The sequence below is a fragment of the Myotis myotis genome, unplaced genomic scaffold (assembly GCF_014108235.1).
Source record: "Myotis myotis isolate mMyoMyo1 unplaced genomic scaffold, mMyoMyo1.p scaffold_m19_p_1, whole genome shotgun sequence".
Lineage (NCBI taxonomy): Eukaryota > Metazoa > Chordata > Mammalia > Chiroptera > Vespertilionidae > Myotis > Myotis myotis.
Window position 1 is genome coordinate 46,913,909 of NW_023416313.1, and position 24,359 is coordinate 46,938,267.

Below are 24,359 nucleotides of genomic sequence, written 5' to 3' on the forward strand. Positions count from 1 at the left end.
AACCCAAATGTACAATTACAGCTGAAGAGATTTATCAGCTATCTATAAATTCAATAAAAAAACTCAAATTAAATGGAATTGGGATAAAAAAAACTGTATTTTTCTAAATTACAGATTTTTAATTTTATTTTTTAGAAATAGCCACACACCTTACTAATCAGTAACCCCACTTTCACTCTCCATTGTTCCTCATATTTCAGTTTTAAGTTCTTTATGGAAACCCTTATAGTTTAAAAATGTTTCATATATTATCTCATTAACCCCTCCAAAAGAAGGTATTCTTATGTCCCTTTTATGTGAGGTTCTAAGATTCAGCTTGCATATCATACTTACTTGACAGGCTGAATTAAGAGATGTAACAGGTCTAAAACAGCATTCTTCTTAATTCACATTTTTGAGAACTTACTATAAAAGAGGTCTTCTACAAGATACATACTTTGAGTTGATGTTCCAGAAAAGGTGAAAAATAGTACACCATTCACTCATAGTCTATGAAATCCATTTTAAGATCAATCACATGAATTTTTCTCAATGGATGGGATTAGTAAAACAAAATGTAACAGAACAGAGCAACAAAATTAGCCACACTCTGCTCAAGTTGTGTTTTGTTTTGTTTTGTTTTGGGAGGGTGTTATAATCTGGTGTTCTAACTAACTCTTAAAATGTTCCAGGATTATTACCACCTAAGTGTAATGATCTAGAGGCAGAACCTAAATGAAAGCAAGATGTCATTCACAAAGATCTATAAAGAGGACCTAGATGCAAGATGAAATGAGCTAGTGAACTCTATAACTAACACAAATCATATTCCTTGAGCAAATATCAGGAAGCCATAAAAAATAGCAAGGAGGCCCTCACCGGTTTGGCTCAGTGGATAGAGCATCGACCTGCGGACTGAAAGGTCCCAGGTTCGATTCCGGTCAAGGGCATGTACCTTGGTTGCGGGCACATCCCCAGTAGGAGGTGTGCAGGAGGCAACTGATCGATGTTTCTCTCTCATCAATGTTTCTAACTCTCTATCCCTCTCTCTTCCTCTCTGTAAAAAAAAAAAAAAATCAATGAAATATATTTTTGAAAAAAAGAGAAAAAATATCAAGGAGGCAGGGATTTCAAGAATTAAAAAAGCAGACTTTGATGTTGCCAACCGTTCATGTTTTATTTCATTTTCATCATTTCTGTGACCTTGATCAAGTTATTCTTTGCCTTGATTTTTTAACTATAAAATATGGACAATAATATTATCTTAGAGTTGTCATAAAATTAAATGAGTTACTATATGTAAAGCAATTATAACTTGCGGGCATATGGTTAGCATTAATGAGAGTATTAGTTATTAAAATATTAGTTATTAAGGTTATAATTACCCTATTTGCTAAGTGTTATGAACACCCAGGAAAGAAGTTATATTTTATCTGGTACTTTAGAGACAAATTAGCAGTCAAAGGAGAATAACATCGCCCAGCCAGTGTTGCTCAGTGATTGAGCATCGACCCATGTACCAGGAGGTCACCGGGTTTGATTCCCGATCAGGGCATATGCCTGGGTTGCAGGATTGATCTCCATCAGGGGACAGCCGATAGATGTTGATGTTTCTCTCTCATCAATGCTTCTATCTCTCCCTCTCCCTTCCTCTCTCTAAAATCAATAAAAACATAGTAAAGAAAAAAAAAAAAAAGAATCCTCAGGACTTAAAAAAATAAGACAGTGACATCCAGAGAAAATAAATACTAACAGGGCTTGAAAGCTGACATTAGACCTAGCACATCCTAAACCAGGGGTGGGCAAACTTTTTGACTCGAGGGCCACAATGGGTTCTTAAACTGGACCGGAGGGCCGGAACAAAAGCATGGATGGAGTGTTTGTGTGAACTAATATAAATTCAAAGTAAACATCATTACATAAAAGGGTACGGTCTTTTTTTTTTTTAGTTTTATTCATTTCAAACGGGCTGGCCCGCGGGCCGTAGTTTGCCCACGGCTGTCCTAAACCATTATGAAACCACTGTAGTTTTTAAAATCTGGCACTGACATATATAATAAAATGATAATTCCAGAAACAGACTAATGCACCTTTGGTCTAGCACTTTCATCACTGGAATGTATCTTTCCAAAATATAGAAATGCATACACAAAGATGAAAGTCAAAAAGAGTCTACGGCAGTATTATTTGTAAAGGCAGAACATTGAGTACAACCAAAACATTGTCTACAGATACTGGATAAAACCAGGAAAATCATGATATCTGACAAGGAAATCCTGCATAGTCATTAAGAAGATCTAACTATACATGTATTTATATGGGCAGTCTATGATGAGCTATTAATGTAAAAAGAAAGCTTCAGAATATTTTTATCATGACCCCATTTTACACAAAACAAAATTTGTTTACAAAAATATGCATGGGGATATATATGTGAAAATGCAAAAAATGGGGCATGAAACATAAACACTTAAAATCTGTACCTTGGGATAAAAAATAAGGGATATTTTCAATTCTTACTGTTTTTCTTTTTCCACAGTTTACATTTACTACATGTTTAATAAAAACAGAAAAAGATGCAATCTCCCTTTAAGATTCCTCCCACATAAATGAATTAAAATAAGCATAAAAAAAACACCAGTCACACTTTAGTATCATTGCTGCATACTTTAGAATAGGTTTGGTTTAAAAGATCTATCATCCCTATAATAGAATTAAAACTCATCTACCTCAGGTCTTATAGCAGCTCTTTTATTTTATTCAGGCACTGCCTGAATAACAACTGTGTCGGTTTTAAAATATTACCAGTTTATCTGAAATATATTTTTAAAACATGGAAACAAAACTAAAGAACACTGGAATAATAATGCAAAAGAACTAAAACATTATTCATAGAGTTTATAGGTCCTGCCCTAATAGTATTTGTAGAAATGTACAAATCCAAAGACAGCTCACTTAATACTAATCTTAAGGACATTATGCTAAGTGAAATAAGGCAGTCACAAAAAGACAAATACTGTATGATTATACTTGTGCGAGGTATCTAAAAGTAGTCAAATTCATAGAAACAGAAAGCAGAATATGGTTGCCAGGAGTTGTTTAATGGGTATAATGTTTCAGTTCTGCAAGAGAAAATGTTCTGAAGGTCTGTTGCACAACAATAGGAACTGTACATTTATATGGTTAAAATGGTAATTTTATGTGTGCTGCTTATCACAATTAAGTTTTTTAATCATTACAAAAATAAGAGGTATGAACCAAATTACATAAACCGCTTAAAAATCACTAAACTATAAAGAGATCAGATAAAGCACTTGATCAAACTCTTTTCTAACTTCTCCATGGCAAATACAATTTAAAATATAACATGTAAGATTAAGAGTAAATATGATGCATATAAACTGAATCTATAAAGCATAAATCTTTATGAGATGATGTTAGGAAGGAAATTAGTTTCTTCCAATAACTTTGAAAATCTAATATTAAGTGAATAATATTCACAGAAAATACAAATTAAAATGTTAACAAAATTAAATCTAACAGTGTTTTAAAAGAATAATACCATACTAAGTACTTTAAACACATTAATATTAGGAAATTTATTACTACAATTAATTATATAAACAGACTTCATGGAAGAGGGGAAGAAATACCTCTTCTCTTTCAATAGATCCCAAAAATACATTTGATAGAATTCATTATATATTTCTGATATAATGTAGTAAGCTAATAGAGATACGCTAAATTGGTACAAGCTATCTGCATTATACTTAATAGTGACACAACAGAACTCCTAATAAACAAAGGAAAAAAAGACAACCTCTACTACTACTTTTATTTAACATTTAGGGAGTGTTCAAAACTGATGCAATAAAAGAAAAACAAATAAGAGGTATAAATGTTGAAAAGAGAGAAAAGACAAAATCATTGAGCAGGTTAGAAAAAAACACACCCAGACTAAACTGGCTTAACATGAGAATTCAGTTTAGTGGCCATATACTCAAGATCAATAGGTTCCTATACACCAACTATAACTAATTAAAGAGTGTAATGGAAGAAAATATACCATTCAAAATAGCAATAAGGACTACAAAATAATCTAGAATAACCTTCACAAAAAATGTGTAAAACCTATATGCAAACTATAGAAGTTCATTAAAGATAGATGAAGGGCCTGAAAAAATAGACGCATGCCATGTTTGCGGATACATACCTATTTCTTCCCAAATTAATCCAAATTTTAATGTAATTCCAATCAAAATCTCAATGGACATATATTACAGCAATTTACAAAAGCTATCTGACAAACTAAATTTACAATATCCAAAAGTCTTGACGAAGATGATCAATGAGGGAGAACTGCCTTATAAGACATCAAAGCATGCTAACAAATTAGGTTGAACAATATGAAATCACAGATATTTGGTAGCTTTTGAGGCACAAAACAAAGCAATTTCAAAATGTTCTAATAACTAAATTGGTACAGACAAAGAAATAAACAAATGGCTGTTAGGAATGTGGGAATGTTAAAACACTGAAATTTCCCACCATCCACAAATCCCTCTCTAAGTGCTAAGAAACAGGGAAGATTCCACAAAGTATATAATACTAATAAAGTTGGCTCACTCCAGTTCAGTTTACCCAGTTACAGGCATAAAATGGAAGTGGAGAACTGAGGAAGAGAAGAGGCACTGGGGGGAAACATTTCTTCCAACAATCCTGGAAAAGAAAGTATTTCTAACTTGAAACCTAAAAGAAGAGTAGAAACAAAGAGCCAAGGGAAGAACATCCCAGAAAGAAAGTAAAAAGACCCCAAGTGAGAAAGTCTGCATGTTCTAAGAACAGAAAGGTCAGAAGGTGACTAAAAGACAGCAAATGAACTGAAAGGGATATAAAATGAGGATAGAACAGTAAGAAGGATCATCCATACAATGTCTTACAAACTAAGGACTCTGGGTTTTATTCTAAGAGCAGGAGAAGTCAAATAACGAGTAATATTTCAGAAAGGTTAGCCTAGTTGCTGCATGAAAAATGAAATATGGAGAGAGAGAGAAGAGAGCTAGGGAAAATTAGGAGGCTACTATGATATCCAAGTAAGGTAATAGCCTGGACTAGGGCAAGAACAGCCAAGATGGAGAGAAGTGGGAAGCTTCAAGGTGTATTTTGGAGGTCTTATGTCCAATATCCTTTCCCTTCCCACTCCTGCACCTCACATTTTGGTAATAGAAAAATTCTTTCTTTGGGAAACCATCCCATGAGGCCCAGGTGGAAATGACCTCTCCTAGACAGGGTGGGAAGATATGACCTAGACTAAATATGAGATGAGATGGATTGATTTATTTTAAAGCCACAGGAATAAGTCTACAAGGAGCTGAGCAGAGCTGCTGAAGACAGGAAACACTGAAGCCATCACTCATTCATTCACAGGACTGCCAGGAGTCAGAGTCAACTCAACAGCATGTAACACATAGCCTTAAGCAAAGCATCTTTTTCCTCAGTGACAGTGGCTGGTTCAGGAATGGACACATGAGCCAAGCCAGGCCACTAAGACTGTTTCATAAATGCAGAGTGATTTTTTTTTTCTTGTATTGTTAGCAAAAACAAAAAACAAAACAAAAACCCACACAATGTAATCCTAGAATTACATCAGTTTAAGACATTATCCCTCAATATCCACACTCCCCCTTTTCTTTCATTAAAACACTTCCCAAGCTCTGGCTGGGTATAATGGTCACATAGCAAAACAAAATCTTAGCTATGGACATATAACTAAGTTCTGGCCAGTGTAATATAACAAGAAGTGGTTTTTTCAATTTCTTGGTTAATTCCTTTAAAAGGAAGCTATCTGTGCTCACCTGTTTCTTATTTCACATGGGCTGGTTATTAGTTTTCGAGGACTGCCACACAAAATACCTAAGGATAAGTGGCTTAAACAACAGAAATTTATTCTCATAGTTCCTGAGGTTAGAGGTCCAAGATCAAGATGTCACCAGGCTTGGTTTCTTCTGAGGACTCTCCTTTTGGCTTGCAGATTACCACCTTCTCAATATGTTCTTCACATGGCCTCGACTCATGTCCAAATTTCCTCTTATAAAGACACCTGTCGAATTGGATTAAGGCCCACCCACATCACCTGATTTAACCTTAATTACCTTTCAAACACTCTATCTCAATATTCAGTCACATTCTGAAATACCAGGGGTTAGGGCTTCAACATGAATTTTGAGGGAAGACAATTTGGCCCATAATAGGCTGAAAAATAGATGTGATACTGGTGAGCCACATAAGACCTTGTAGATGAAGATAACACCCTGAGGCAGAACTGTCCAAAAAGATTTCTGTGATGACAATATTCTATATCTGCACTGTCCGATATGGCAATCACTAGCCACATGTGACTATTTCATTAAAAATAAATAAAATTAAAAATCCAGACCCTCAGTTGTACTAGCCACATTTCAAGAGCTCAATAGCCATATGTGGCTAATGGCTACCACACTGGACAGTACAAGTTAAGGGGTGATGTAACAAAACAGTAGAATCTTAGATCTACATGTGACCTGAGGACTATACCCCAGAGCAGTGGTCGGCAAACTGCGGCTCGCGAGCCACATGCGGCTCTTTAGCCCCTTGAGTGTGGCTCTTCACAAAATACCACGTGCGGGCGCACCTGTACAGCGCGACTGAAACTTCGTGGCCCATGCGCAGAAGTTGATATTTTGTGGAAGAGCCACACTCAAGGGGCCAAAGAGCCGCATGTGGCTCGCAAGCCGCAGTTTGCCGACCACTGCCCCAGAGTATCACATAATCTATGTTGCATGAACCACATGTGTTTTAAAGTTTCTCTGTTCAAACAACCCATCCTATACTTTAACAATAGAACAGAAGTGGAGGGCTACTATAACAAATTCCTAAGAACTCTGATAAGGCTTAGAGGACAGGTAGCAAAGAAACATAACTCAGGCTGGAAAGCTAATAACTTCAGTTATGTAGTAGCAAAACATTAATACTCTTGCCTAGCCGGCATATCACATGACTAACAAAAATGTACCTCTAAGAAAAGCAGTTAGAAAAACTCAGAATACTGGTATGTTCTGGCTATTTAAAGAACAACCAGAAAGATCAATTCAACTAAAAATAAGAAGGTTTGTGCTCTGGCCTGTGTAGCTCAGTAGGTGGGGATCATTCCATGTACTGAAAGGTTGTGGGTTTAATTCCTGGTCAGCGCACATGCCCAGGTTGCAGGTTCAATCCCTGGTCAGGGGTGTGCAGGAGGCAGCCAACCAATGATGCACTCTCACATCAATGTTTCTCTCTTTTCCTCTCTCTCTAAAAATCAATGAACTATTCTTTAAAAAAAAAAAAAAGTAGACTTCACAAAAATCAGGTTGACTATTGCTTTTTCACCCTTGATGGCTTTTTGTGTGTCAGCTTGGTTAGGCTAAACCAGTGGTCGGCAAACTGCGCCCCTTGAGTGTGGCTCTTCCACAAAATACCACGTGCGGGCACGCATGTACAGTGCGACTGAAACTTCGTGGCCACACTCAAGGGGCCAAAGAGCCGCATGTGGCTCGCGAGCTGCAGTTTGCCGAGCACTGGGCTAAACCAAGAAGAAAGGAGAATAGCAGCCATTTTGTAAATACCTTCTCTCAGTTAATCAAATACTAATCTAGGTGCTAATGTGGGGTTGATTTTGCAGATGTAATTAAAGTCTCTAATCAGTTGACTTTAACCTAGGGCTGTGGTCGGCAAACTGCGGCTCACAAGCCACATGTGGCTCTTTGGCCCCTTGAGTGTGGCTCTTCCTAAGCCTTAGGAATACCCTAATTAAGTTAATAACAATGTACCTACCTATATAGTTTAAGTTTAAAAAATTTGGCTCTCAAAAGAAATTTCAATCATTGTACTGTTGATATTTGGCTCTGTTGACTAATGAGTTTGCCAACCACTGACCTAGGGTGATCATCTTTAGTGAGTTTGACCTAGTTCAACTCTTAAAGCGAATGGGTTATTCCTAGCAAATCATACTCCAAATAGCAGCTGAGTCTACAACTGCTCTCACTTCCTGGATCTTCCTTTCCTGACTGACTATGGAGAACAGCATGTGACCATCAGTTCCAACCTGACTGAGATCTTCCCTTCCTGCTTTACAAATTTTGGACTTGTTTAGTCAGTCCTCAGAACCATGTAAGCCAATTCCTTGTAATAAATCTCTTAATACATATCTATCTAACTCTCTATCTTACCTAATAAAGAGGGAATATGCAAATTGACCATCATGCCATACTGGTCAAGATGGCTGCGCCCACAGCAGAGGCTGAGTTCCCATGAGCCTTAACTAGCAATCAGCAGGGACCTGAGGCTGCATGGCGCTGGGCCAGGGCAGGGGATCTAAGGCTGTGCCCTGGTGGGGCTTGACAGGGGACCTCAGGCCACGCCCCCCACTCCAGCGCCAGTCTGGGAACCTCAGACCATGCCCCTGCCCCAGTGCCGGGCTGAGGAACCTCAGGCCGTGCCAGGGGACCTGAGGTCGCGCCCCGGGACCTGAGGTCACGCCCCTTGCCCAGCAGGGCTTAACAAGGACCTCAGGGCACGCCCCATACCCCGGCCCGGGTGACCTCAGGCCGCGCCCCCCACCTGGCATGCACCGGAGGACCTGAGGTTGCGCCCCCCCCCCCACCCAAAACTGAGCTGGGGGACCTGAGTCTGCACCCCTCGCCTGGCAATGTTTAACTGGGCCCTGAGGCTGCGCCCCCCAACCCTGTGGGGCTTGATGGGAGCCCTGAGGCTGCGTCCCCCACCCAGCAGGGCTTGACAAGGGTGGGCTGGCCGGGTCTGGATCTTACCCGATGGGGATGGGGCTAGCTGGGTCTGGGTCTCACGCGATTTTAGGCACCATGGATGTGCGGGGACTTGATTCTGGGTCCCACAGCACACCCCAGACTGACAGGAGGAAGGTTTTCATATACATTTTACTAATTTTCTTTCATCTCTGACACTTCTATTATAGAGAAAGGGCAAATAGCAATATTAAAATATTTCCTCTAATTAATCCCCTTTTAATGTGCACGAATTTCGTGCATTGGGCCACTAGTCTTATTATAAACCTCCTTCTTCTTGTTCTGCTTCTTTCAATACATCCTAATTGATACAACTATTCAAGCCTATTATTTCAGATACTCTCAAGGTAGCCAGGTAATAGAAAGAGATTGAGAGAGAAACAGTCCTAGTACAGAGGCTAGTAAGAGAGAATGAAATTTTCAAAAATTATGACAAAAAGATATTGCTATAGTTATTGTCACATGGTACAGACAATAGAAATCTATGAAGCTTTTGAAATTGTTTACCAACAAACTATATTACTGGTTATGAAAACCTGTGATTGAACTTTAACCCTGCAGCCCCTAAATCTATACTGAATGGTAGAAAGCTACAAAAGTTGTCCAATTCTTAGGAATATCGTATTCTTAAATGCCTACTACTTCAGATGTGGTAAAAGAAGATAACAGCCCTAGCTGGTTTAGCTCAGTGGATAGTGCATTGGCCTGCAGACTGAAGGGTCCCAGGTTTGAGTCCAGTCAACGGCACATGCCTGAGTTGTGGGCTCAATCCCCAGTGGGGGGTGTGCAAGAAGCAGCCAATCAATGATTCTTATCATTGTTGTTTCTATCTCTCCCTTCCTCTCTGAAATCAATCTACACTAATAAAAGAGCAATATGCAAATTGGTGTCACTCCACTACACACACCAGCCAATCAGGATGGGTATGCAAATTAACCCAACATATGCAGGCACAGAGCAAAGACTGAAGGCTCTGCCCAAGCGAAGACTGAAGACGACTGAAGACTAAAGACGACTGAAGACTGAAGAGGCTTGGCTTCTCCACTGCAGCCGGAGCAGAGAAGCCTCAAGGCTTGCCTTCTCTGCTGTGGTCGGAGAGGAGAAGCCTCGAGGCTTGGCTTCTCTGCTGCGGCCGGAACGAAGGCCTGGGTTCTGGGTGCTGGAGGAAAACCGGTGCCGGCAGCCAGGGGAAGGAAGGCCTATTGCATGAATTTCTTCGTGCAACGGGCCTCTAGTAAAAATATATTTAAAAAAAATAAAAGGGGGGGGGGAGAAGATAACAAACAAGGAAGAATCACCTAAGAACAAAGCCAAGGCCACACATAATAATCAAAAGGGCAATCCCCCCCATAAAGCAAAATCAGAGTTTAACCAAGTAACTTACACAGTTGCCATGGCAAAGTATTCTGCCCAGATGGATTTCATTACTAATATGAACCATGACTGCTGTCTACTTTCTATTCTTCCCTTCTCCAAAGAAGCTTTTATTAACATTATCTTACTCCTATTCACCACTCTACAATGGATTGGGCAAAAGAGAGAGATACGTTGTTTATTATTTTACAGACTACACACTGAATTAGAAGGAAAAGCATTATGTAAAGATTACTCACTTTGAGCTATATGAGTAACTGGATGGGACTCTGGATTGATTCTCTTGAGAAAGGACGAGGATTGTGTTGCAAGGAAGGACTGTACAAATATTGGGTGGCCAGTGGTTCAGCTTGGTACTCAAAAAGTAAGGTTTATATTGGAGATATTCACTTGAGTTACCAGCAAATGCATGTATAAAGGCAAGACTAGATAAAATTACCTAAGAAGTCAGCCCAGATACAAGATGGAAAAGGCCTAAGACTCAGCAAGGAGTTACTAAATACACAAAGGATATATAGTGAAAGAGTAGAAGGAAGCAAGAAGTCCAACAAAAAGCAACCAGCAACACAGAAACAGGAGAGGGTGATATTAAAAAAGCAGAGAGTAGCACTTTTTGAGAGGCAAAAACGAATTTACAAGGTCAAATGCTACTGAAAAGAGTAAATAAGAAGTGAACACAATAGTTATTATATCCAAAAAAGAAATCCATGTATCTTTGAAAAATACTTTTTTCTTTTTTAAAATTAATTTATTTATTTATTGTTTAAGGTATTACAAATAGTTCATATGTCTCCTTTTTTCCCCCATTGACCTCCCCCCGCCTCTCCTACTCCCCTCTCCCCCAAGCACTTGCCCTCACCCCCCCCCCCCCACAGTGTCTTGTGTCTATTGGTTGTGCTTATATGCATGCATACAAGTCCTTGGGTTGATCTCTTACCCTCCCAATCCTCCCCTACCTTCCCCCTGTAATTTGACAGTCTGTTTGATGCTTCTTTGCCTCTATTTTTGTTCAACAGTTAAGTTTTCTTTAAAAATATTGGGGTAGCCTGGCTGGCATGGCTCAGTGGTCATGGTTCGATTCCCCATCAGGGCACATGCCCAGGGTGGAGGGCTCTATCCCCAGAGGCAGCCAATCAATGATACTGTCTCTTCATTGGTCTTTTTATTTCTCTCTCCCTCTTCCTTCCTCTCCGAAATCAATAAAAAAAATTTAAAATACTGGGGTAAAGGTCTCCAGAAGTCATCAAATAATAATTCATTTTATTATACAAAAACATTTTTCTACATCATGAAAATACTGAAAACAGACAGAGAATATATGTAACAAATAGAACTGTGAAGAATATCCATAAATATAAATAACACCAACAAATCACTAAGAAAAAGGCACTAATAGAATAAGGATAAAACAGTAAATTTTCAAAAGAAAGCAAAATGAAAATAAAAAACATGAAAATTTACTCAATGTCAATAGTAATCAGAAAATTTAAAACCAAAACAAAACACTATCTTTAAAAGATTTAAAAAACTAAGATGACTGACCATTTCCAACAGCATTCTTACACATTTTTGATGAAAGTAAAACTTGGGAGTATTCCTCAAATTTAACATGTGCATAACTCTGGTCCAGAAGTTCCATTTCCAGGAATCCATCCCAAAGAAATGTTTTTATACTAAAAAATAATGTAAAAGGATGTTCAAAATTCAGCTTACATGTGCAAAACAATATACTGAAAAATACAACAACACATACATGTCTATCAACATAAAAGATCAAGCCCTACCCAGCACTGCTCATCGTTAAGAGAGTCCGCCCTAAGGGTGGAGGGTTTGATTCCAGGTCAAGGGCATGTACTTGGGTTGCAGGTCTGATTCCCCCATTCCAGTTGGGGTGGTAGCCAGAGGCAACCAATCAATATGCAATGTGTCTTTCTCACATTGTTGTCTCTCTCCCCGCCTCTTTCCCTCCCTCCCACTCTCTCTGAAAACCAATGGAAAAAATATCCTTGGGTAGGATTAACCAAAAAAAAAAAAAAAAAGTCAAGTATATTATGCACATTCATACTACGGAACATTCATAATAAGTGAGAATGAGGCAAATCCTTATGTACTCTCTTATACACACACACACACACACACACACACACACACACACACACACACTCTTCCTCCACCAAGAAAGCAGAACATTTGATATACACCTATCTGTTAGTAGCATTTACCCTGAGAGTGGGACAAAATCTTTATGTATTAGAAGACTGTTTTTAAGAAGTTAAAAGCATTCATTAGTTTTTATAGTTAAATAAATATATAATAATTATCTAAAGGTTCATCTCTTCAACTGACATATTTTGGGAATGCTCATCAATGAAATTCTTAGCAGACAAAATTTCTTTGTTAATCCTCACCCAAGGATATTTTTTCCACTGATTTTTAGAGAGAAACATCAATGTGAGACACACTGATTGGTTGCCTCCCACACACACCTGACTGGAGCCAGGGATCAAGCCTGCAACTGAGGTACCTGCCCTTGACCAGAATCAAACCCGGGACCCTTCAGTCTAAGGGCCAACATTCTAATCACGAGCCAAACTGGCTAAGGCAGCAGACAAAATTTCTGAGTGACAGTTCTTCTCTGTGTGATAATTTGATTAATACACCACCAAGAAAAAAGAAAGAAAAGAATTTCAAACAATGATTAATTCTGGAGAATAGGATTATAAGGTGATTTTTGTATTCTTTAGATCATTTTTATCTTGTCAAATTTCCATAAATATGTATGTATAGTTTCTACAAATATATATAATGTTTAATTAATATTTGATTAATATTTAATAGGAACACTGTATATAGAAATCTCATTTAAAACCTATTTAACATTCTACCCTACCACTGTCCTTTAACTCAATTTCTCACATTTTAACACATCTCTACCTGCAGCAACCTTAAGTATACTAATATAGCTACCTCTTTTCTTACTACAAAATCTTCAGGTAAAAATTAGAATAGATAATTCTTTGGTGTAATTTAGTTGTCAAGAACACTCGAATATATAACATACAGACCTCATCTTAAAAAAAATACCAAAAATTATTGAGCATTCTAAAAGATATTCATAAAAGATATAAAATGTACCCTACCAGTATTCTAAAACAGAAACAAAACAATCCCTATGAGACCAATTATAAAAACAAAGTTACACTGAAAACTAACATAGACTCCTAAGTAATTATACAGGTTTAAAATCATCTTCATAGTTTTAAATTATTATCGTGTTATCTCAACAAGACTTAAATTTTATAAAGCTAGGAATACTGTCCCATTTTCCTCAAATCCCTCATAATCTAAAGTGATTTTTCTGGGTCTGAATAATGCTTCTTTAAAAAATGTACTTAAAAAAGTATACTAATAGTGGCACTTCTCTTCTAAAAATCATAAAAAAAACCAGAATTCCATCACTGTCCTAAATTTTTATGTGTATAAATTTAAAAGTTTCACTAATTGCAGTATGTATAAAATCATTTAACTCAATACATACAGCTATAATTTTAAATATAACTAACTTTTTCAAATTCACTGACAAGGAAATGACTGAGATTATGAACAGCCACACATAAGAAATAATCAATATTTATATTTGCCAAATAAAAGAATTAATTTTATATTGCATCTCGCACTAGTAAAAGCTATATAATCTTGAGACTATGCAACAGGACTATTTTGTTATTAAGTTGGAATAACAAATAAGAGGGAAACATCGCCTAGAGAAGGAAGGAGATAATAATGGGGTCAATGACTGAACTGGAAATAGACCTGATGTAACACAAACGACGACTTCCTTTTCTTCTCAGGTTTCATATTTAGGGTGATAGGAAAGAAGAAAAGGAAAATAGTACACCCTGTTATTTACTCCAAATTCAAAACTGATTAAACCAATTTTTCCAAAGATCTGAACATTATTCAATCAAAGGTTCTTTAGTTAAAAGACAACCCATGCCCTGGCCAGTATGCTAAGCAGTTAAAGAGCATCAGTTGGGCGCACCATATACCTGAATTGCAGGTTTGATTTCCTTATGGGGGAGGAAACCATTTGATGTGTCTCTCTCACATCAATGCTCTCTCTCTCTCTCTCTTCCCCTCCATCCCTTCCACTCTCTCTGAAAATACATACATACATACATGCATAAATAAATAAATAAAATATCCTCAGGAAAGTATTAACAACAACAAAAAAAGAATATATGAGGAAAAACCCAGACCAAGAATTAATTTTAGAAGTTTTTATTTTTTAATTTATCTTTCTTTTCTGTTCTTTTTATTTTGGAGGGGGCAAGAGGATAAAAAAAAAAAAAAAAGAATTAGATAGAATTAGATTAGACCCAATGACAGCCTAGAAAGGGGATATGCCCTGGTAGAGATTCATAGCTATAGACAAGTTTCATAAAGTGTCAGGTCTAGTCTATACTTTCAAATTATCTCAAAAAATGAGAAATGAGGAGTTCACTTAATTTCAAAACTGAAATATTCACTATCTAATAATACACCTCATATTTTTCTCCATGTTATATGGTTCAGTTTGAGTAACTGGTTAATTTCAACATTAATTATCCAGCAATCTATATATATAAACTAGAGGCCCGGTGCACAAAAATTTGTGCACTCGGGGTGGGGGGGGAAGGGGGGGTCCCTCAGCCCGGCCTGTGCCCTCTCGCAGTCTGGGACCCCTCAGGAGATAACGACCTGCTGGCTTAGGCCTGCTCCCGGGTGGCAGAGGGCAGGTCCAATCCCTAGATGCAGCCCCTGGTCGGGCTCAGAGCAGGGCCCATTGGGGAGTTGGGGCGCCGCCCCATCATGCACAGAGCAGGGCGAATTGGGAGGTTGCGATGCCACCCTCAGTCACGCTCAGGGTAGGGCCGATTGGGGGGTTGGGGCACTGCCCCGTCACACTCAAGGCAGGGTTGATGGGGAGGTTGCCGCGCCACCCCGTCACGCACAGAGCAGAGCCAATCAGGGGGTTGGGGCGCTGCCCCCTGTCACGCACAGAGCAGGGCCGATCAGGGGGTTGGGGCTCCGCCACTGTACACTCAGGGCAGGGCCGATGGGGAGGTTATGGCTCTACCCCATCACACACAGAGCAGGGCCCGTGGGGGCGGGGGGGAGGGTTGGGGCACCACACCCTGTCACACACAGAGCAGGGCCGATCAGGGGGTTGGGGCGCCACACCCTGTAACACAGAGCCTGCAGGGCGATCAGGGGGTTGGGGAGCTCCCCCTGTATCAGGCACAGAGCAGGGCTGATCAGGAGGTTGGGGCGACTTCCCCTGTCACGAACAGAGCAGGGCGGATAGGGAGGTTGTGGGCCCGCCCCCGTCACACACAGAGCCACAGAGCGATCAGGGGGTTCGGGCGCTGCCCCGTCACGCTAATCCCAGTGCCGGGAGGTCTCTCGGCTCCGCTGATCCCGGTGCTGGGAGGCCTCGCGGCTCTGCTGATCCCAGTGCTGGGAGGCATATTACCCTTTTACTATATAGGATAGAGGCCTGGTGCATGGGTGGGGGCCGGCTGGTTTGCCCTGAAGGGTGTCCTGGATCAGGGTGGGGGTCCCCACTGGGGTGCCTGGCCAGCCTGGGTGAGGGGATGATGGCTGTTTGCAGCTGGTCACACACCCTTCAGAGTGGGGGTCCCCACTGGGGTGCCTGGCCAGTCTGGGTGAGGAGCTGAGGGCTGAAGCTCCCAACTGCTCCTTTTTTTTTTTTTTTTTTATTCTGGGCCAGCTTTAGCTCTGGCTCCAGCTCTGAGGCCTCTGCTGGATATGTATAACAATGTATAACTCCAGCTCTGAGATCCCGGCTCGCTGAAAACAGGTTTCTGGGGTTTTGTTTAGCTTCTATATTTGTAACAATGTTTCAAACTGCAGGCTCATAGGCCGGCAAGGCAGGCGGGGAACGTTGGTTTCCTCCATCACTGAAGCAAGCAAGCCTCATGTTAGTTTCAATCTGCCTGGCTGCCGGCCGCCATCTTGGATGGCAGTTAATTTGCATATCGCCCTGATTAGCCAATGGGAAGGGTAGCGGTCGTACGCTAATTACCATGTTTCTCTTTTATTAGATAGGATGCCTAAGCAATTGGAATGACCAGTCGCTATGATGCACACTGACCACCTGGGGGCAGACATTCACAGGAACTGCCCCCTCGTGGTCAGTGCACTCCCACAGCCAACTTCCCCCAGCTGGCCAACCTCCTGTGGTCCCTCCCCCCAGCCCCTGGGCTGGGACGGGGAACTGGCGCCACAGCAGCAAGGGAAGGGGGGGGGCAGGGAACTGTGCGGTGGCGGGGCACTGATGATGGCGGCGTCGGCATCCAGCGTCTGTTCCTTCCGCACCCGGCCCAGTGACTGTCGCCTCCTCTCTGACCCAGCCCTGCTTGGCCTGGCCCCCGATCGGTCCTGATCACCAGCCAGGCCTAGGGACCCCACCCATGCACGAATTTCGTGCACCGGGCCTCTAATAAGAACATAATTAAGTATAACCTGTAGTCCTCCTTGTTCATGTTTTCCATCCCTAAACCTACAATCATTTGTAAACTATCTCTCCCTAGAAGTTCCCTAGTTTTAGTGATCATTTCATGGTAAAACATTATATATATATATATAATGTTTATATAATTATATATATAATTATATATATATAATTAATATATATATAATGTTTTATATAGCTGTATCACCACATTATTTAAATAAAGATTATGATTTCTATTATCTCCAATATCTTATATAATCTTATTCAATATTATGCTTAACTTTTCTAGAAAAAGCATGCTTTGTTCCAGACCATTTATCCAAAAAGGAATATTTTTTTACCCAGGACTCAAAAAACCTATTTAACCTTTTCAATTTATTCCCAACCATCTTGTTATTCCCATAACCACAATTCAGTATGATCTATCTGCGCAATTGGAGAGAGATTGCATCATATATCAAACTTGTTTTATAAAGAAACTAAATAATACTGGCTCCAAAAAATATTCCGTAAGTATTGTGATCATCCCATTTTTTTCTACCTGATCCTCTTTTATTTATAGTTCCATCCAGAAATTTAAAATAACTCTCTAACAGACCAGGTAATGTTTATGAATTCTGTAAGATGACAGAAAGCAACCTCAGTTTTGCTTTCAATAATTATTCCTGTATTAATTTCGAATTTTATAGCATTCTTGGTGAAAATAAAATCCAACATGTTGCTTTCAATAATTAAAATCCCAAATTATAAATCAGGATAAATGATAATTATACTGTTCCACAATTCCACTTCCCCTCATGACTGTATAACAAGAGTTAATAAAAAACCCCAAAAAAGTTAAGAAATTTAACACCATAAGTCAGGAAGGGTATTTTATTTCTGGATGACAAGTGGATAAATGTATAACTCTATCAGATAGGAAAGGTTCCAGGGAATAGAAGGGTATTCATATATACCCATCACCTTCAGTTCCCTAATGACTTGTTTTTTCCAAAAGGTGAAAGTTGAAAGTTGTTGTTAGTCAGCCTAGGCATAGTTTACCAAGGATAATGGTGCCCTCTATTGGTCCTAACAAAAACGTAAGTGGTACCAGCAGGTATTACTTCATATACCATTATGAAGTAAAATTCTTGTTCATCTACAGTCAAGTTAAAAAATTATAAGGAAGTTCACTACATCCACATTCTCTAACACACTAAGTTATTTTTATAAAAATGCAGAATACTGTTATAAGTGCAAATACATTGCCTCAAGGACCTTAAAAAAAATCAATCTCCTAGTCAACTGGATGCCAGTAGAAGCAGTCTAATGAATAATCTAGTGAATTTCTGGGAGCCACATTATGCTGATTTGATGATTATTTAACAATGAAAATTTTTACAATACTCCAATGAGGTTGATGAGGTTTGACGATGACTAGAGTAAATTGAGTAGAGTCCAATTAAAACATCTGACAGAAGTCCACCATAAATAGCTGCAACCAAGTTTGGATACCTTAAGACTTGAGGTCCTAGCCCTAACCGGTTTGGCTCAGTGGATAGAGCATCGGCCTGCCGACTGAAAGGTCCCAGGTTCGATTCCGGCCAAGGGCATGTACCTTGGTTGTGGGCACATCCCCAGTAGGAGGTGTGTAGGAGGCAACTGATCGATGGTTCTCTCTCATTGATGTTTCTAACTCTCTATCCCCCTCCTTTCCTCTCTGTGAAAAATCAATAAAATAAAAAAAGACTTGAGGTCCTAAATAATGAATCAAATATGATGGCACCTATTTCATAGGGTTATGTGGAAAATGAAATGAGAATACATGAAAGCTGTATTAACTCATTTAAATCTCATAGCAATGCAGTAAAACAGGATCTACTATTATTGCCACTTACATACAATAAAAATTAGGGGGAGAGAGTTTAAGTAATTTGCCCAAGATCTAGGTGTATGGATAAAGGATTTGAATACAAGCTCCAGGGCATGCTCTTAACCATTATGTTAGACTAGACACACAATAGGCACTGAATAAGTAATAGTTTTTATTATGTTTTTTAAATGTATATATATCTAGGTGGCTTAAAGTACTTATCAGAAATTCAATAATCAATGTCTATTAGTTTAACTGGCTTTCCCCCTAATACCTGTGGAAATCCAAACTCCAACTATTTGGAAGCCCTTGGATCCAAGAAAGAAAGAACACTATTCTTTCTCTTGGCTTCCTAAATGAATTCATGGAAAATGTTTATCGAGTATTGTGCTTAAACAGAAGAGGAGACAAGATAATTATGACATAACTAATGCTTCAAAGAGCTTAACATCTAGTTTACAAATACTGCTTCTTCAATTAAGATGACAATGGGAAACAAGTAAGCCTCTCAACCCTACTTCTTTCATGTCAATAAAGATTTTCCAAAATACTTTGAAAAGTAAGTCAGTACTAATTTATTTACTGGTTTCCCTTGTCTAAAATGTCTTCACTAGGTTTGTTTCTTAAATTTAAAGCCTTAAGTTATCTATAAAAATATATGGAATTCTGATCAACTTCTGCTGCATTTACATTTGTGCATGAGTCCTACTTTTAAAAAAATGTTTTTTTTTATTTATTTCAGAGAGGAAGGGAGGGAGAGAGAAATGGAAACATCAATAATGAGAGAATCATTGATCAGCCCTCCTGCATGCCTCCTCCTGGGGATCAAGCCTGCAACCCCTGACTGGGAATCAGACCATGACCTCCTGGTTCATAGGTCAACACTCATCCACTGAGCAACACCAGCAGTGCCATGAGTCCTACTTTTAACAGAAAAATTTTCCTGTTTGAATTCTGCTTTAGCAAACACTGATGCAATTCAATTACATTTTAAAATGCATTCAGTAGAATACAATGTTATGTTTTAAAAATATGTTTTTAATGATTTCAGAGAGAGGAAGGGAGAGGGAGAGAGAGATAGAAATAGAAACATCAATGATGAGAGAGAACCATTGATTGGCTGCCTCCTGCAAACCTCCTACTGGGAATGGAGCATGCAACCCCGGCAGGTATCCTGATGGGGATTGGTGTGTGACCTTCTGGTTCACAGATCGATGCTCAACTACTGAGCATACCAGCTGGGCAAATGCAATGTTATTTCTGAAATGGACTATCAACACTTGCAATTTCAACATGTTTCTCTTTGTAATATTAGAGTTAGTAATTTAACTTAATCTACTAATTTGAAAAGAAGTGCATCACAGCAATATGGAAAATAGAAATGTATTTCTTAACATAAAAGCTGTTAGGAAAGACATTTCTATTTTCCATATTGGTCAGTTACCCACTGAGAGACAAGATAATTATACATTTTTCCATTTTTGACCTAAGGTTTTGTGTCAAATGGGGAGGGAAGAGGAAGAACTCTTGGTGTTATGTTTTTGTTTCCAGGTATATCCAAAGTGACACCAATTATCTAAAACATGATTATTCTATTCTGAAATGCTGAACAGAAAATCCCATTTCAATAACCTGTTTTAACATTTAATAAGAATTAGATTCTTTTTCTTCAACACTCAATGTTTCAATTACATTGCCTTTCCTTCCAACTTTTCCTCTTTCGGCAGAAAGAATATCCAGCCAGCATTTCTTTATAGCAAATGTACAGGTAGTTATGCTATCCTCCACCTTTTCAGATTAAATACCCCCAAACCTTAACTTTTTATATTCCTCTTTAACCTTGTGATGATTTTTAATGGAACGATAATCTCAAGAATCATGTCATCCACATTTTTCACTATATAGCTAATAATATAATGAATTAGAAAACGGACTTAAATACAAGTATTAGCCACAAAATTTCCTAGCACTAGAAATTTAAACTTCTGTCGATGTCAATAAAATGGTAATGAAGTGAAAAACATTGCACAAGTGATCCATTTATAACATATAGTGACCATGAGGTTTATTTATTTCTTTATTTAGGTCAAGGATGAAGGCAGTTGTAGACAGACTGTGTACTCCTTTCTGTTTGCTTATCCCTCATCATGTATCTATATAGATTATTTTTAATGGTTGCACTTTCTTACACTTATCTTTTGACTTGCTGTCGTAACAAATGGCAAACCCACAATACAGAACAAAGTAAATTAAAAATAAACACTCCCCCAGTTGATCAAATTCAACATATACCATTCCTGGTTGTTGTTTTTTTAAAGGAAAACCTATCTAACTCACAAAATAAGCACATCTACAAACTTAAGACTTTTCTACATGATGTTAAGAGATAACTCAAAGTTTTGCTTATCAGACCAAAATCCAATGGACTAAACTACCTAGATAAGTGAAGTTTGCAGCATAATAATCCAGTAAGTAATGCATTCAACTTGACAGTGAGTTCCAAACCAGAGCTTGATATCTTGTTAGAGAATTTAAAATCTTAACATTGGTATTTTACCCACAATTACATGATTGTGTTACCATGCAATGCACTGCCTATTTTTTGAAAGAGGTCAGAAAGGGAATACAAAGAATTAGGTTGTCAAAAAGTGTACTGGTCTGAACTATTAGAAAACTCTGATTTGTACTTTTGCTACTACTCACCACAATCAGTTTCCTCTAAGCCTTGTTTTCTTAATCAATAAAACAAAAGAGTTGGACTAGATTTCTCTAAAATGTTTCTCATCTCTGTGAAGAACCATGCAACTGAAAGTTCTACCTACTATAATAGATTTTATTGAAAACAGGATCCCATCACATCCCTCTCTTCAATGTTTCAAATGTAGCCTGAACAACAACTATCCTGAAACATCCAACTAGGTCAATACAATATCTATCAATACAAATCAATCCACAGAATTCAACAGGTTAGTGGAATAGCTGGAAATGTCCATCTCTTTGGTACACATACTTGAACTATTACATCCCTGCTTATATATAATGTCATCCTGTCTGAGGTAAAAGAGAAACTGGTCTTCTCCTAAAAGACAAGTCTCAAACTCTTTAAAGGGTATTTCTCTATTTGAACAGAATCCAAGATTCAATAATGCAATTTTCAAAAAAAAAACAGCCTTGCACCAAGTTAAGCTCTATGTTTGTAAAAGAGAATAAATGGCAAGTCGTACTTCTAGACAATTCAGTTGTTCTCTCATAACTAATTTTATAACCAGCCTTTAAAGCTGGTTTCCTACAGCTGCCTTAAGTTACAACTTCTTTACCCATATCAAAATTCCCTAGCTTCCATTTCAGAGAGTGCACAAGAGTGACCAAAAAAAAAGACAAAGCACCCCAAAACAACAACAACAACAACCCTGCTAACTAGTAAGGCTAACCCTTAAGCTTGTCGTCAGCATGGTATGCTTTACTGAACTTTTTTGGGGGTTCCACGGCCTCCTGTGAAGAACGAGGTCCCGCAACGCCGCCTGTCTGTGGACCCAGGAAAAATTACAAACAGTTACGAAACCAGATCACTAGGACAAACCAAGAGGCCTTCCTCGTCCAACTCACCACAACCCAGCCCGGCTCCAAGCAGGCACCTGAGTTGCCCCATAGCACCTGGAAGACATGACCTAACCTAATTCTCCCTCACTAAGGAAGCACCTGGAGAGGTCATGTGAACGTCCGTGAGAGGATCAAAAGCACTTCTCCTCTGCATTGCATATAAGTGTATATGGCTAGAAGACCAGTTCATGCAAAAATCCTTGAAACAGGGAGGAAGTGAAGGTTACTTCGGCAGCCACGATTATGAGAAAAACCTGCAGCAGAACAATACGGAAAAGTACGGCTGCTCACGTGTCTCTCCCACACAAACACAACTCTAAATCCATGACCACCTTACCTCCCCCCCAAACTGCTCCTCGAACCGCACAACTGGGAGAAATTTACCAACTTCCAGTCGTTCCCCAGGAGACTCGCCGATCCATCGTCTTCCTCCCGCCCCCACCCCGCCGGGTGCTGCCAATGGGGAATCTAACCCGTTCCTCCCCTCCCGGGGTAGCGCACTGTTCTCTAACTCCGCGGACTCGGCGGTGCTCCCACCCCCACGTGTCAGCCGCCCTCCCCCACCGCCCCACGCCTCGCGACCTGGGCAGGGGAAGCCGGCCCCGGAGAGAAAGCGACCCGCAGGAATCGGTACCCCCCCCCCTCCCAAGTGCCCTCCCACCCTCGGCCCCTACCCTTTCCAGTCCCTTCCTCCTCCTCCCTTTAAAGCAGGCCCTTGCCTCAGAAACCTCCTCTTCCTCGTCGTCGTCGTCCTCTTCTTCCTCGCTGTTGTTGCTGCTGGTGCCGCCGCCGCCTCCGCCGCCGCCGCCGCCGCTGTTGTCGCTGTCGCTGCTGCTTTCGCTGCTGCTGGGGGGTCGGCAAGTCCGGTTTCGCTTGGCCTTGTGGTGCTGCTGCTGCTGCGGCGGCGGCGGCGGCTTCTTCTTGAGGAGCAAGTCGCACACTCGCACCATCCCACGAGGAGACGAGGCCGAGCGAGCCCCGCTGCCGCCGCCGACCTCCGCCGCCGCCGCCGCCGCCGCCGCCGCCGCCGCGGGGGGGCCCGCCGCCGCCGCCGCCGCCGCCGCCGCCGGGGGGCTCCCTTCTCCTTCAGCAGCCGCCGCCGCCGCCGCCGCCGCCACCGGAACCGTCGCCTTCTCCATCCCCAGGGAAAGAGGGAGGGCACGGACGGGGGAGGGGCGTGGGGGCTCCGCTCTACCGCGACTTGGGCTGCACCGGGGCCAACACAGCGCTCGGTGCCGCCTCCGCCGCCACCGCCTCGGTCACCTCTACTGCCGCCGCCGCCGCTCCGCCAGCTCTCACCTCGTCTCGCGATACTAAGGGCGGGGAGCCCGGCGGAGGGAGGAGAGAGCGTCAGGGAGCAAGGGGGGGCGGTGAGACGTACAGGAAGACCCGGGTGTCGGGACACTCGGAGGAGGGGAGACGACCGTGCAGCGCGGGGAGCGCGCCTGGGGAGACCTCCGACAGGGCACAGGGGGGACCGAGCGGGGCCGCGGTCCCTGCCGTGGCACCCGCGAGCGCCCCGATTGCTTCTCTCTGCTCGCTGCTTCCCTCACTCGCAGCCCTCTGCCGTCCTGTCTTCCTTCCCCACTTGAGACCAGATCGCCGCCGCGGGCGGAAGTGTCCGTGACGCCATCAGCCGGCGCCCGGACGGTGGCGCGCGCGTGGACGAAAGTGAGATTTCAAGGGCCAGTGCCCGGCTCCCCCGGGCTGGCGGCGCCTGGGCGCGTGTCCGGGCTGCGAGGAGCGGCTCCCGGCCGGGTGGGCGCCGGGCACTTGATTAGCGGGAGGCCCGGACTTCCAGATCCGGGAGGTGGGGCCTCGTTTTGCTCTGTTGTACATCGTTTTATTCCTGCCTTTTCCCTCCCCCCTCCTCGCTGCCAACTCCTAAGTTAGCGCTTTGGCTCCTGAGAGATGGCCTGGCGTTACGGGGCGAGCCCTCGCTGCCTAGTTGAAGTCTTGGGTCACGCTTCCTGAACCTGCGTTTATGCTGTGTGATACGATTGAGTTTGTAGTCTGACCACTACAAACCTAAAGTTCCAAAGGCGAGAAGGAAACAAGATCTGGGCCAGGCTTTGCAGACGATTCCCGGAATGACCCCGGCGTGGTTCTTCCGCCCTTCACCTTCCCCACGTTTACCTGCGAAGTGCCTCGTAAACAGTCAACCTTGTCCATGCACCTCTTGGGAGGAACATTG

At 41.1% G+C, this 24,359-nt stretch overlaps 1 protein-coding gene across 8 annotated transcripts in view; it reads right to left on the reverse strand.

Annotated features, from left to right (window-relative positions):
• ANKRD17 (ankyrin repeat domain 17) overlaps positions 1 to 23,451 on the reverse strand; it is a 174,475-nt gene extending 151,024 nt beyond the window's left edge. For 7 of the 8 annotated variants that reach the window (XR_004972115.1, XM_036336032.1, XM_036336022.1 and 4 more), the window contains exon 1: positions 22,885 to 23,451. Coding sequence is in view for 6 of the 8 variants with exons in the window: in XM_036336032.1 (XP_036191925.1) it covers positions 22,885 to 23,304 (420 nt within the window). In the remaining 2 variants the exon portion in view is untranslated. Of the gene's footprint in view, positions 1 to 10,203; positions 10,291 to 22,884 lie in introns of those variants that run through there. The other variant, XM_036336003.1, reaches the window with a different exon arrangement.
• Positions 23,452 to 24,359: the final 908 nt, after the last annotated feature.